We start from the raw sequence: 15,701 nt of genomic DNA, 5'->3' as shown, positions 1-15,701 counted from the left end.
AAAACAAGAATATTTCTATTTAAAAAGCCATTCATTGATAGGCATTCTCAGAGGTAACATTGTAAAAAAAGAGAAATGGTGCTTAAATGAAAGAGCTACATTTGCAATCAATTTCCTGGCTTATTTTCACATTTTGTCTTTCACAGTTTAAGTGTAAACATCAACATCACATGATAGATTTTGCCCCCATTCCACCAATTTTAACTGCAACCCCTTAGCACATACACAAACAGGAGGATGGTGGTCACGTTGGACCCCATCTCCCGCCACGACCTGGGTTTGATGGGCAGGCGGCTGGTGCAGGTGCGACTGGGCTGTCCGGGGGGGATCCTGTACTCCAGACCTGGCAGCTCCCTTTCTGTACAGTGGGGAGTCCATAACATCTGAGCTGGGGGGACCATATGACCGGGTGTAAGCAGGGTTCCTCACATCATGGCACTGGGCTATCCCACAAATGTTCCCTCTTTGCATACAGCAACTGGAGCCCTGTCTTCTCGGGGGGCCTGTCCCTTCCTCTTCCCCCTATTGGTTTTGGGGTTGTCTGGGGTGCAGTGGGGCTGGTCTTAGGTGGTTCAGGCTTGTTTCTGGGGGTGGAGGCTGGGGCGGGGGGGCCCCAGGACCGCCCGGCAGTGGTCGGGGCTTGGGTCTGGTCCTGGTACACCGAGGGGGTGGGGCTGGTCCCTGCATGGCTGGGGCCCCTGCCCTGCATGCCGTCTGTTCCCTTTGGCTGCTGGCCGGGGGCTGTGGTGACATGACCTCCTGCTCAGTTCCCATGGTGGGGGTCTAGTACGCTTGTGGCTGGTTGCTCCTGGGCATCTGTCTGTCAGGGGGGAGCTAGGTGCCTGCCAGGCCACACGGCTGGTCTGTTTGCTGTGGCTCTGGGGGGGGTTGCTGCTCTTGCTGCTGCATTCAATGTTCAATGTGATCAAGTACATACCAGGAAACGCACAGTCATTCCTTCTAGCTAAACACAGCCATAGTGGATGTTTTATTTGTTTATTTGTTGGACGCTTAACCCCATGTATTCATGTGTGTGTGCACGAGGAGGTGCCGGTCAGAGTGATGAGTGGCAGGATGTCCTCTACAGATACTGTGAATTTGTATAGATATGATAACGACTTGTAAACAGCTGTGTGGATGCCATGGGATGGTGTGTGTATGTGTGTGTATGAGTAGCAATGCATGTAATTTAAGTTACACATGAAACCCATCCCCTGGTCCTGTATGAGCGGCTAAAACTCAATAAAGTTTAGATCTGTTACAAAAGAGGTTTCTATTAATGCACTTGAAGAATAACAAACAACCACGATTGTAAAAGCAGAACATGTCCATCACAAGAGACACTCAGCTGCACTCTGTGTCTTAGAAAAATAAAAAATTAGTAAACATTACACTATACAAATCTTTTTAATGCCTTGTTCACACCTGCCTCTCTGTGGGCGAAAAATGGGCAATCCTGTATGAGGCATGCTGGTGGCCTGGACAAAATATCAAGGAAGTAGACCGCTCAGTGAGTCATTCTATTCTATAGACAGTGAGTCTATAGAACCAAAATGTTCATGCATATTCTGCATACCGCAAGTGACAAGCTGGTAACATAATAAGTAAGTGGGTGAAACACAGGGGTGTTCTACAGATTTTTCATATATCAACCCTCCATAAGTACAGTTCATGCGATAACTTTGCCCACAGACAGTTCTTATCTACCCATAAGGGCAATTGTGACTAATGCTTCACTAATAACTAGAGTGTGGCTTAAGGGCATCGTATTACAGCTTCATCCATCCTTACGATTACTTCACGATACACTTACCACACGCATGACAATCGTACAAAATATTTTTTACAGGCCTCAAGGGAACTGCAAGACACACCTGTGGTCCCCTTACGATACACCTTGAACCAGTCGCTCCTCTCTACAACCCTCCGTGGGCCCAGATAACCCAATAACCCACAGCCCTCGTACAGGTCAACCCCCAGACGGGTGCATGGGAGAACTTGCACCCGAATGGTGGCTGCATTTGTAGACATTTTGTTTGGTTGACTGAACAAATGTTAGAAAACATTACACTTAGTTGCAACAGGATTATTCAATCAATCCCTTTATTTATACAGTAGAGCGCCATTTATCAACATGCTGTTGAACAAAAGGTACATGACATAAAAACTAAAAAATATTTACAAAAGATTGCATAAAAATGTGAAAAACTAAAGCATTTTGAAACACAATCCCTTCATTTTATGGGCTTGTAAGTAATTGGACAAATGAAATAATTGAAAACAAAATGGTCATTTGTAATATTTGGTTGAAAACCCTGTGTTGGCAATGACAGCCTGAATGCTCTGCCATGAGCTTCTCCACGCCTTCTCCATACTTTTCTCTTGCCATCATTTTGGTAGAGGTTGATTTTTTTGTTTCATCTGTCCAAAGAATGTTTTACAGAACTGTGCTTGCTTTTTTAGATGCTTTTTAGCAAAGTCCAATATAGCCTTCCTATTCTTGAGGCTTATGAGTGGCTTGCATCTTGCAGTGTTCCCTCTGTATCTACTTTCATGCAGTCTTCTTGTTATGGTAGACTTGGATATTGATACGCCTACCTCCTGGAGAGTGTTGCTCACTTGGTTGGCTGCTGTGAACGGGTTCCTCTTCAACATGGAAATGATTCTGCCATCATCCACCACTGTTGTCTTCCGTGGACGTCCAGGTCTTTTTGCGTTGCTGAGTTCACCAGTGCTTTCTTTCTTTCTCAGGATGTACCACACTGTTGATTTTGCCACTCCTAATACTGTAGCAATTTATCGCATGGTGTTTTTCTGTTTTCTCTGCTTAATGATGGCTCCTTTCAGCTGCATGGAGAGCTCCTTTGACAGCATGTTGTCTGTTCACAGCAAAATCTTCAAAATGCAAGCACGAGTCCTCTAATCAACTCCAGGCCTTTTATGTGCTTCACTCATAATGCCATAACAAGGGAATTGCCCACACCTGCCCATGCAATAGCATGGAAGTCAATTGTCCAATTACTTACAAGCCCATGAAATGAAGGGATTGTGTTTACAAAATGCTTTAGTTTTTCACATTTTTATGCAATCTTTTTGTTCAACCCATGGAATAAAAGCTGAAAGTCTGCACTTCAATGGCATCTGAGTTGTTTTATTTCAAATTCACTCTGGTCATGTACAGAAACTAAATTAGAATTAGAATGTGTCTCTGTCCAAATTATTATGGTCCTGACTCTGTGTGTGTGTGTGTGTGTGTGTGTGTGTGTATATATATATATATATATATATATATATATATATATATATATATATATATATATATATATATATATATATATATATATATATATATATATATAAAACATAAAGTTATAAAAGACAAAAAGCATACACCACATAAAACAATCATCCCAAGCCCAAATAAAAACAGTTTCAGTTCAAATGCTTTGCTAAACTGAAAAGATTTAAGTTGACTTTTAAAAGAATTTATAGAGTGCAGGGAATGCAGGGACAACAGTGGCTCATTCCAGAGTTTAGGAGCAACAGTTTGGAAGGCTCTGTCTGTCTTCTCTGGTCCGGAATCGTGTGCGAGGGACCATCAACAAGTTCTGATGCAAAGACCTCAGTGCACAATATGGTCTATAGGGGACGATCAAATCACAAACATATGGAGGAGCTTGACCATGGTAGGCCCCTTAAAGTCAACACCAACATTTTACATTAAAAGCGGTAAGCAACCGGGAGCCAAGAGCTTTGAGGACAGGGGAGATGTGATCTCTTCTCTTAGTGCTGGACAAGATCGTCGCAGCAGAGTTTTTAAATATTGAAAAATCTTCACAGGTGGAGAAACACACAGATTTTGGACTGAATTATTCCACAGATGAGAAAAGTATACGACTAACTACATAATATCTGAATCAAGTGAAAGAAATCTCACACAGCAGCTTCTACAGTTTCTTTTCTGACCTTCTGATTTCTTCAGCTTTGTCACACAGTGGATGTTTGTGGATGTCCTTTTAGCCAGCCGTTCTGTTGGCTCATTGAAAATGTAAATAATAAGCAGTATCACTTCAAGAAAACTTCTTGACTTTGGAAGAATTATTTGTCCTTTGTTATAATTGTTACAGAACTAAACACACATTTTGTGTGTGAACGAATTTACAATCAAGCACGGTTTGAGAGCAACAAATCAGGGATGCTACCCATATTACTGGCATGTGATCAAAGGGGCTGAGGAGAATCAGAAGTATACATAATTCATAAATACATAATCCAGAAATGGCACAATCTGACTTTGGCCCAAGTCTCATTTTGACTATTGTGGGGACGGCAAATCTAAAGTTGTGCTCTCCTTGATATTTAAAGTTGTACTGTCACTTTTCATATAGTGAAACAGAAAGTAAACAGAAGAAATGGCTTTAAATGCCACTAATATGTAAAAACAACAAATGAATTAGTAATTAAGGCAAGACAAAGCCTGATTTACATGTATATTAACTCGAGAGGAGAATAAACCTGTTGATGACTCCTATCAATTTACTTAGAACTCTCAAGTGCAAATTACTTATGTACTTGTGTTATATTAATTTTAACTTATGCCAAGTCTAAAAATAACCAGTGAGCTCCCTTGTGATAAAAACGCTGCAGCACTAAGTAATATTGTAAGTTTAAAACAAGACTTGAAGAATTTCAGATGTTGAGATGGGCTTTTGAGCTTTGACGTTAGACTCAGTTGAGTAGAATTGCACACATATTGCAACGTGGTCTTTTGACTGAGCAGAGCGCAAATCTTCAACTGTAAGGGGGCCTTACTGTTTCTAGTCCGACACTGTGCAGATTTTTAGAAAAATGTATCATCTTCTGCCAAAACTGATAGTCAGAGATTAAAAAACAGAGAGGGCAAATTTCCTTTTTTTGCTTAAGGCTGCTCAGGCATCTGGTCTGGATGCCTCCTGGACACATCCCTGAGGAGATCATTCAGACATGTACTACTGGGCAGAGACCATGTGAAAGACAAAGGATACGCAACAGTAGGAGTGTTTTTCAACCAGTGTACCGCGGCACATTAGTGTTCCGTTAGAGACGGTCATGTGTGCCGCAGAAATACTAATTTTCACTGATATAAAACACTTGTCATCACCAGAATATCAGCTCCATGTTCATCAAAAAAATTAAAAATGAAAAAAATAATGAAGCTCAGAGGCGTGAATCTGACCGGCATCAGCACCACTGCATTTCACTACATCTCCCATGATGCATTGGGTTAGAATGTGCCGGCGTCTCTTACTGCACTGCTGTAAACTGTAATGAAGCACAACAAATGCAAACATCTGTTCTAACAGTTTGCAAAGCTTCTTTATGAAAGCAGGAAAACAGTTTAGTTCTCCTTCAAGATTTGTGTTGGAAAATAAAAGAATTAAAGTCAGAGATTCCAGTGTTTGTCCAAGTCACCTTTATAAAAGAAAGAACTGGTTTCTAAATATAAGAAACTGCATTAAGGTGAAGTGGCTAACAGGCACATTTAACTAAAATGAAACAATTTCATCATCAAAAAATAAATAAAACATTTTTGTTAAAGTTACATTTTTATTATAGACATAAGAAAAAATTAACAAACCTCCAGCGTGTTCACGTTTTTGTGTGGTTACAATTAAACTCATACACATAACTGAAAGGTATTTTTTGTCTAAAATTTATCAAGCATGCTGTAATTATATTTGTTCAAAAATTGCTCTTGCACAAACATAAAAAATAAAAATTTAAAAATAAATTACAGTTTAGAAAGAATGTAATTTTATTTGGTTTTTTGTGAGGTTACATAAAATTGCATTTTAATATACTGGAAGGAGAAAAAACTACCTGGGCATACTTTACACTAATTTAGTTAAAATTATTGAAAACTATCACAACTTTTATGTGAGATCATGGAGGACTGTACATCAATACAGAATACAAAGCTTGTCTTTTTATAAATGTTTGGTTACTGGTGTGCCGCGAGATTTTTGTCAAGAAAAAAAGTGTACTTTGGCTCAAAAAAGGTTGAGAAACACTGCGCTAGAGGGAATATGTTTCTCGGCTGGCCTGAGAACACCTCAGGATTCCCCCAGAGGAGCTGGAGGAGGCGGCCAGGAAGAGGAAAGTCTGAACACCTTTGCTTAGACTTCAATACTTAGTAAATTCAGGTCCTATGCAGCCAAATTTAACAAGAGGAATAAACAAAATGTTGTTTTTATAGCCTGATTTGTCTCTGCAACCAGACCTCTTCAACAAACCTGTAGTAATAAGGGTGAATTGTTACAAATGTGATATGTTTATGAATTTTTATATTTTTAAGATCACAATTCTGCTAAAAAAAGAAGTGCAGGCCTTTAGTCGATACATGACCAACAAATGGATAATTATCGGGATGATTTCAACCCCCCCTTTTCTCCAATTTTTTAGAAAGGTCAAGGCTCAGTAACGTCACCTCAAACTGTCAAGCCATAAAATTGTTTTCAGATTAGTCAAACACAAACGCACTGCTCATCTATACACAGTCAGTGTAAAAAAATGGGTTGAAAGTTACAGTTTTATCAGTTATACTGTTATCACTGTATTTGCTTTCTACACTGATAACACTGTCAATGGGACTGTTTACAGATCCACTCTAATGGCATGTTTTTGGTGTTTTTAACATGTTCTTCTCGCATTTTCTCATGATGGATGACCTATAAAGAAAATTAAGCTTAAAATTGCATTTCTGAGTATTTCTTAATTCAAATTATTGTGAATCAGGAGCAGAGACACAGGTGTCAGCGGGTTTAAAGCTCTCTGCTCCGCTCCATGCTGATGCATCCACTTGCAGAGAAATAGATCCACGTACGTCTTTGTTTTCCTCATATGAGCTTCCATCTGAATAAATACTGGGAAGGATAGCTCTGATATTGCTTAAATTTTAGTACCCATATTGTTTTTTACATATTAGGTTGGGGTTGTGAGGGGCTGTAAGCTAGGGGGAGAGAGTGTAAACAAAGGGATGATGGGAACAGGCTTAGTCCAGACCAGGGGGCCCACAGCTCAGAGGTGAATTTCTGATAGACTCCTGCTGGTCTGCAGAAACTATGTTCTAGAAAACGCTAAAAGCGGCATAGTGGAATTAATAATAATTTTAAAAAAACCACTAGGTATGCTTTTAGAATAAATCAAAAGATGATCAGAGCGGGACTTTAAAAAATGTCAAAAATGTTGATTGTAATTAGAGACATACAACCCTGCTTTGCTGAAAGAGATTTATTAGAATTCACAAAATTCTGAATGGCTCTCAAAACCTTCTGGATCCATCAAACATTTTTCTAGATCAAGAAAACTTCCACTAGTTCTAGCTAAATATATCTACAGAAAAGCTGATGCATACCCTGTTGACATTTTGTTTTTTTACGGTGCACCAACTCTGCCGTCAGTCCGCATATCTATCCACGGATGTTTTTCTTCAAGGTTCCTTCTCACAAACGCAGTTACAGCAGTTTACAGACGCTTTCTATCCCTACCTGTCTATCACCTGAAAACCAGGAAGACTTCTGGATCTAATCTTGTATCTCTTGCTGTGAGAGGGTTTCTTTTGCCAACCAATAGCTTTATCTCCCGACTGGCGGAGGAAAGGCCCGTTCCCCTGAACACCCACGTCACAAAAGACAAAGACACACTAATGTACATCACTTTGAAACTCCATCACTGTTTTTTGCTGAATAAGGTGTAGCTGTCCACGGGTTTGCATATAGACTTGTGCATATAATATATGTTTTCATCTCAAATCAAATAAATAGTGAAACACATTTTACTGTCATCACTTAGTCAATGATTAGGAGAACTTTATTGCTCAGATCTGGAATTCTTTTCATCCCACCTTTCTTCTGCATTTCCTCTAATCTACAATTATTACTTTAAAAGCATTGAGCAAACAATATCAGTACAGTTTTAGAACATTCTCAATTAAATTTCAGCAAAAAAGAGAGTTACTGTTAAACATCAGGAACCTGCCAGTGATTAAAAGTAGAAATTGCGATGAGAATCAAACTTTTGTGAGGGAAAAAGCTGCTCAGTAGAGCTAGGCAAATTTGCATTTAATCAATCTCCAAAAAGGTTTTAATGCAAAGTTAGTTGCAGCGGCGTTGTGCCGGCGTACGCACACACTCACTGGAAAGCACACGCTCCAAGAACTCATCACTTCAACGACATTTCATTCTGCAATCCATCTTAATCAGCTGGCCCATCAGAGACAATATATCCTCCCCTCCATCTCCTTCTCCTGCTCCGTGTGGAGTGATTGAGGGGTGTAAAGAGGAGGATGTTTCTGCCCACGGTCTCCTCCCCCCTATGCATTCACCCCCATGCACCACTCTCCTCAACAGGACAGCTCTTAAGTGCTTGTGGGTTTTTATGTTGTAGTGTTTTATAGAAGTGGGCAGAAGCCAGGAGCTGTAAAAGTGTAGAAGAAGGAAGGGAAGAAAGCTTGAAGTGGGAGGAGAGGAGGGAAGAGGAGGAGTTGAGAATCACTGTAAATCCAGTCTTTATTGAGAGAGACACAAACAACGGACGCCCTGCAACACCCAGCGTACCTGATCAGGTCCCCCACCCCGGCAGATAATAAACCACCTTTCTTTGGTGTCCTGGTGTTTCCAGCATTCATACTTAGAAATGTGTCCTTCTCTGTACTTCCATCCGACCCGCCACTGTACTGCCAGATACGTGTAGCGCTGCCCAAGCAGCACACGCCTGACCACAGCTTGCTTATGTTGAATGTTTGCCTCCTTAGGGGCATGTCTCTCAAAAATAAGTTGAGGCTTGCTTTTAATTCACTTTATGCGTGAATGTCACTATAAGAAATAAATCTGCAATTGGTGGGAGAAAAGGTTAGTCTCCCAGTCAACAAAATGAGTAGGGAAAGTCAGCAGGACAGCCAATCATTCAGACAGACAAGGATGATCAGGCTGTACTGCCCAAAGCTCTTTCAAGGGTACTCTTTACCTGGTTGTTGCCATGACAATGTAGTCGTAGATTTAAATAATAGTCTCTGTCCCCTTCCCTCTTTCTTTTCACTCTCATACTCCTGTTTTGTTTTTTTTGTCAGTCTGTATGCTCAGCTCTGCCTCATGTCGTCTCAGTCGCGTTTCCTCTGGCATGGTTGAGTTTTGCTCCTCTCCTCTCCTCACCTTGCCTCGTCCTCTTTGCAAAATGACACTTTACTAGGCGTTTCCTCTCGTTAATTCCGTTCCACTTTGCATCCTGCGACTCTGTAAAACCTCTCGTAAAAATCGCATCCGGATACAAACTCTCCCTCTCCAGAAAAGAAAAGGCAGTTAGGCACAGAATAAACAGACATAATTACCACATTACGGGAAAGGCAGATTTAAACATGAACACTTGCAAGTGAACTAGCACTAAGTCAAGCAGCGATTTCTCCCTGAGAGTCGACATATTTACTGGATGCTGGCATTGCGTCCACCTGCCGACAGTCAGCTGCCAGAGAAAATCTATCATTAACAGCTAAACCGTCATCATCAAGCATCATTTAGGAAAGCTGGCCTGCCTCACACTCCTCTGATGCACAGCCTGTGCCAAGATAACGATTACATCTTACACAACCAGTGTTGCAGAAAACTGTTTGCTTTCAATACAGGGGCTTTTGGCTCCATCTTATGGTCATTTCGAAGACCCGAATGCAACATTTATGCACAAAAAAAACACAGAGTTTTTAATTCAGATATTTGTTCATCATTTTTTGGGGAGATTTTTAACAACAATATTCCTGATTTTGCTGAAAGCTTTCACTCACGAGCTTTCTTAATGTAGGCAATGGAGAATACAATCACATGTAGATAAAAATGTAATTAAACATATTCAAGGTGACAAAAAATGGACATGTTTTTAATCCAAATTAAACAGTCATCAAGTAATTAATGAAAAACATAATTTAAAAAAAAAACTGTTAAATGGTGAAATTCCAATTACCAGGCTGAAAGCTCTTCACAAATTTATATTTCTGGATTTACCATCATAAGATGTGACCATAACATTCACATGTTTTATTATAAAGCAAAAGCTATTCTTTGTTAAAAGTAATTTCACCTTTAACTTTAACTATTTCAGGCATAAGGACACACCATTCCATGCAGAACTTCTCTCTGCTGCTGCTATATTCATGTTTCACAAGTTAAAGAAAAATGACTAAAACAGCATGACTTCCAAAGATGTGGAGTTACTAACCATTTTTGGCAAAAACCTCAAACACTATGATGTTCCAAAGAAAAAAATATTCCCAACAGGTGAGTGTGAAGGTGATCTTGTACTTCACATTTATTAACAAGGTTTTTATTAATAAAAAAAAAAATTTAATCTATACTTCAATATTCTCACTAATTTATTCATTATAACTTTATTATGGTTGTTGAAAATCTATTTATTATCATTTCAAAAGATAATGTTGATGATAAATAGACACTTTTTGCTTTGCCTTTGAGTTTCCAGGTACCACATTACCAGTTTCCATAATGCTGACCTGTTCTCCTGTAATCCTTTTTATATTTCTTTCCCTGCACTTTTGTTTAAAGAAGACCTCCTATGAACTGCCAACTACAAAGCCGGTGGGTGTCCCTCCTACACACAGAGAAACCATTAAACATGTAATCAAAGCACAAACAGCCCCCACAGGTGTTTGTGCTAATTTATGCATGTGCCCATCCACACACAATTGGACTGGAAGCTGCGCTGTGCTTTCAAATGAATAATCCTTTTCTTGTTTCCCTCTGGTTGGTACCTTTTTTTTACATTACCACTTCTTTTATTCTTGTTTCAAAGAGGTGAAACAAAAAGGTTATTACATTTATTTGTACCACATGGGAAGCTGGATAATTAATGCATTGGGGCAAGAAAGCATTTGTCAGAAACAGATTCTGAAAGTTGTATCTCTTAAAAAAATGAGAGATGTTTGTAATGTTCATTATAGATGCACTTAAACTGTAAGAGAGACAGAATGGTGCTGGTGCACTCTGCGGCGCCTCTGCCACACCAAATAAATAAATAAAAGAAAATTAATAATAAATATGTAAAGACAAAAATGTTAATTGGTAAAGAGAAAAAATAATAAAATAAAATAATATATAGTAAGAAAAAAACATGATTATCAATTATTATTATTATTATTTAATGGAGGAAATAAGGTAGGAAGCCTGGGGTTCTGAGCCTCCTGCCATTGCTGGAGCATTCAATGTGATGGAGGTACTAAGAAGCACACGTTTGTTCAACCCACCTGTTTATTTACTTTTCCACAAATATGGGCAAGGGTACTGTTTATCTTGTGTGTACCTGTCTGTGTGCATAAGTCTTGTGAGATAAATCTTCCATCATTAATGTATGAATATACTTCTAACCTGTAAATAGCTGTGTGCAGGCTATTTGTTGGTGTGTGTAGGTGTGTGAGAACTAAGTCAGGCAATTTACTTATGACGCTCTTATATTATGATGTTGTGACTCTGTGTAATAGACTGCACCCCCCCTCCCCATCTACCCCATCTCTAACATCCCACTATTTCTCTCTTTTTTTCCGTCCGGTCCAACAAGGAATGCAAACAAATATGATTATCACAAATAAAACTTAGCCTCTAATATAAAAGGGGTTCATATATATATATATACACTCCGTTTGTCTGAAAATCCATAAACCCCTATTGTAACAGTAAAATCTGTCCAACACAAGAGGCCTTCAGCTCTAAACTGCTTGCTCAGCTGTAGGACAGGACAAGATAGGAAAAGGGGGGTGAGGAGGAGAGAGAGAGAAAGACAAAATGTATTTTTTTAAATCAATCAAGAAAATCACATGGAATTATTTTGAAATATTTTTTTTATATTAGTGGACAAAATAAGTAATTATCTCCAACAAACAAGCAAAGATTCTGTCCCTTACAGACCTGTTACTTTTTTTTAAGTACCGGTAGCTCCTCCATCCATCATGCTTTCGGGCTGCTTTCCTACAAAAACGACTAATTTGTAAAAGGATGAATGTAGCCATGTGTAGTGAAATTTGAGGTAACTATAAAACTCCTTCCATTAGTGAGAGTATTGAGAAAAAATGTGCCTGGATCTTTTAGCAGGACAATGATTCAAAACACATGACTCAAGCAACAAAGGAGTGGTTACATGAAAAGCATTTCAAGGTTCTGGAGTGGTCTAGCCAGTCTCTGGACCTCAATCCAATAGATCATCTGTAGAAGGAATTGAAAGTGTGGGTTTTCCAGCACCAGCCCCAAACATCACATCTCTTCTGCATGGAAGAATGGACTATAGAAGATGTAGTGTGTTCAAACCAGGTTAAGAATTCCAGGAAATATTTGGCAACTGGCATTGACAACCAGGATTACATAAAGTATTGGAATTAACTTTTGTTATTGACTAAATAACTTTTTTTTCTCATTTTTCTAAACTTTCCCAAGTGAAAGCGTTCCAATGATGAACATTACAAGCCAAACTCATCTTCTTAGGTGGAACAACTTGTAAAATCAGTGACTGACAAATACTTTGTTGCTCCACTGTAATTGTTCCAAGTGGCTAAACTTACATGAACTAAGCTGATAAAATCTGAAAAACAAAAACACACATACCTGCATTGACAATAGCATCGACCTCCAGTTTGGTGATGTCTCCGCAGTAGAGGGAAATCTTCCTGTCCAACTTTTCATTCTTCTGGTACCGAGCACGCACAGAAACACCTAAAAAAGGAAAAAATATTTTTCACCACAAAAAATTAAATTTTTTTTTTTCACTGTTAACATAACTAAGGACCAAACCTGTAAAACTACAACCAAGTGAAAGGTATGTTTTTTATTTATTTATCTTTATTTCTACAGAGCCTCAATGAAAGAAATCCAATGAATTTCTTTGACGTCTTCGGAATATAATCCAAAAAGACTGCAGGCTTTGTACATAACAAACCATCAACTGCTTTTAACACAGTCTGGCATTACAATACCTAGTCTGCTCTGTGACTTGCTAACTTCCTGTCACTACTTGACTTGTATATTGAACATCACCACAAGGAAACAGAGCCCCGACGTTAGGAGTTCATTATTTTCCCGTTTCAAATACCAATATTTGGCGCCAAAGGAATCAATACTTATTTTTCTCCACACTAACAAGAATGACCTTCAGCTGGACATGAGAAAAAAAAAAGATCTTGTTTTATGTTTGTGCACAAATCTATAAATTCTGTGAAATATCACATCAAAAACGTAATCAATACAACCTCAGACAAAGAGCAGCATAAACCAGGAACTGCAGGACATTCAAAGTTATATTTCAGTTGTTGAGTTTTAGATGTATATGCTTGTTTTGTGATCAAAAAACCTCACATTAAACCCAAATTAGCAATGTATCAGCACTGTCAACATCCTTTTAAAACTCCCAATTATTGACCAAACTAAGAAAAACATTACAACCTTTGGGCTGGTAATTGTTGAAAGCCTTTAATTTAAAAAGAAAAAGTAGAAAAGACATGTTAAAGGTCAGTAATAAATAACACAAAGATACATTTCAGAAGCTAACAAACTGTGGCCTGAGTAAATGAATCTTTGTATGCAGTTTGTTCATTCTGGCTCATTCCGGTTCTCTCTCAGGATCATTTTTCCATTGTTATGAGTAATTTGCTAAAATATGAACTACTATTTGACATCATAAATGTCTATATTTTATTGTACAACAGTTGCACATAATTTCCTCTTCTTTCCTGAAATTCTTCAACCTCCTTTTTTTTCTTGCCCTGCAGCAGCCTTTCTGCTTTATGTGCACACAAACACAGACTTTAATAATCCTTTTTCTTGCGAGTCCAACCAGAATCAAAGGACAGGAAAATGTGACGTCAAAAAAGGCGACTTCTTGTTTTCTGCTGCTGTTGTCTGATGGGAATGTTAATATTCCCTTTAATAATTCAGGAAAACTGAAAGCAATGAATCATAATCATTGGTGCAATGAAAAACAATCAAGTCCAATTTAAAATGACTAAAGTTCTCTGGCCAACCCACTTTAACTTGCTGTTTTAGGGAGCACTCCACCAAATACATTTCGGCAAAAGCTTCTACTTTCATACCAACAGCAGCCACAGTCTGCTATAGGTCTCATCAGCACATTTTGGGGTTTTTGAAGATGTTTTTTAACATCTTGGGGTCTGCTGTCAGGAGGACGTTGCTAGGATGCATAATTGTCGAAGGGGTGGAGTTGTTCCTTTTGGGACTTTCAGGTGTCCTTTAATGATGAGGTCATCAGTATGCTGCTCTGAGCTGATGCACCCACCCAGTTTGGTGTACATTTCCTTATTTTTGTGATTCTGACACTCAGCTTGTGTTTTATTTATGCTTTTTTTTCAAACAGTAACCATCCAACTGGGCTTTATAAGGTTGATGAACATTAGTAAAAACGCAACTGGAAGGAGAAGAATGTGTGTATTTGTGAGATTTTTTTGCTGCCATCTTATTTTTTTTAGCATAAATGAAAAGATCATGGAGGATATCCATAATGAAAATTTGAGCTCAAAATTGCATTTCTGAGTAATTATTTTTTTCAAATTGCTGTAAATCAGAAACAGACCAAAAAAGATGTTGGAAAAAGCTTTTAGTTGTGACGTCAAAGCTATGATGGCAAGCTTGAAGCTCCCTGCTCCATTCCATTCTGAGGCATCCACTTGCAGACAAATAGATCCAACATCCATATATCTCTTTGTTTTTCCTTTTCTGAGCTGGTTTCTGGATCAAAACCATTTAGCTGGATAGCTCCAATATTGCTTGCCATTCTTGTTGCGGCGGTAATGTTAGGTCTGGGTTGTGAGGGGTAGTGGGAGAGCGCTTAAACAGATGGATGATGGGAAGGGGGCAGGCTTACTACATGGGAATTTCTAAGAAACTCTTGCCACCCTACAGAAACCGTCGACAAGCTTTTTGATTTTGGCTAAAAATCAGCAAAATCATAATTTAAAGACCCCTCGGAACACTTTTACAATAGATCAAAAGATGATCAGAGTGGGACTTTAAGTTATTTTAAAGAAAATCTTGAAAAATCGTCTTTGTTTTCATTTTTTAGATATACTACTTTAATCTCTCTGGATTATAAACAATTGAATTAAATATCTATACATCAAAAAGTTTTACGAAGTTAAACAAGAGTTGTTTTTTCCCCATGACTTAAAGGCTATTTCATCTCCATCCATTCTGTGTTCTCTGACCTGAAGCTGGAGTCCACACGGGGATGTCATCCAGCTGCACTGAACCAGAGGTCTTGTAGTAGTGACGCCTGTCCTCCACAGAAAGAGATAACAAAAAGTCTGGTGCAGGAAGTAAAGAAAAAAAGAATTAATATGTCATATTTGCAGATATGAAAAAATATATATATATCTTGTTTATGAACCTATTAAGGTAAAGAAAGAATGATACACAAGGCATTACAGTTAAGTCAAATAAAATTGTCCAAATTTAAGTTTATCTAAAAAATAGCTATAAACATAAAATAAAAAAGCTTACTTTGTTTATAGTTAAAACTGTCATCCAAAATGCTCATCCAGTGTGTTCAGTACAGCATATCTGCATTCTTAGAAACTTTTAGCAAAAAGTATTACATCTGTAGTTTATTTTATTAGGTCAAATTAAATGTAAGTTAAGTATTTAGCAAGTATACTGTAAACCATG

General features: G+C 38.4%; 1 protein-coding gene across 4 annotated transcripts in view; it reads right to left on the bottom strand.

Moving 5' to 3' along the window:
* The window catches only part of macrod1 (mono-ADP ribosylhydrolase 1), a 156,535-nt gene that overhangs the window by 139,554 nt on the left and 1,280 nt on the right, over positions 1-15,701 (bottom strand). For all 4 annotated transcript variants that reach the window (XM_004073156.5, XM_078954078.1, XM_078954080.1 and 1 more), the window contains exons 2-3: positions 15,242-15,340; positions 12,633-12,740 (exon numbers count right to left, since the gene is read on the bottom strand). In XM_004073156.5, coding sequence (XP_004073204.1) covers positions 12,633-12,740; positions 15,242-15,340 — 207 coding nt within the window. The remainder of the gene's footprint in view (positions 1-12,632; positions 12,741-15,241; positions 15,341-15,701) is intronic.

Source organism: Oryzias latipes, chromosome 10 (genome assembly GCF_053564925.1).
Source record: "Oryzias latipes strain Hd-rR chromosome 10, Olatipes_Hd-rR_3.1".
Classification (NCBI taxonomy): domain Eukaryota; kingdom Metazoa; phylum Chordata; class Actinopteri; order Beloniformes; family Adrianichthyidae; genus Oryzias; species Oryzias latipes.
This window is presented reverse-complemented; position numbering and strand designations above follow the sequence as displayed.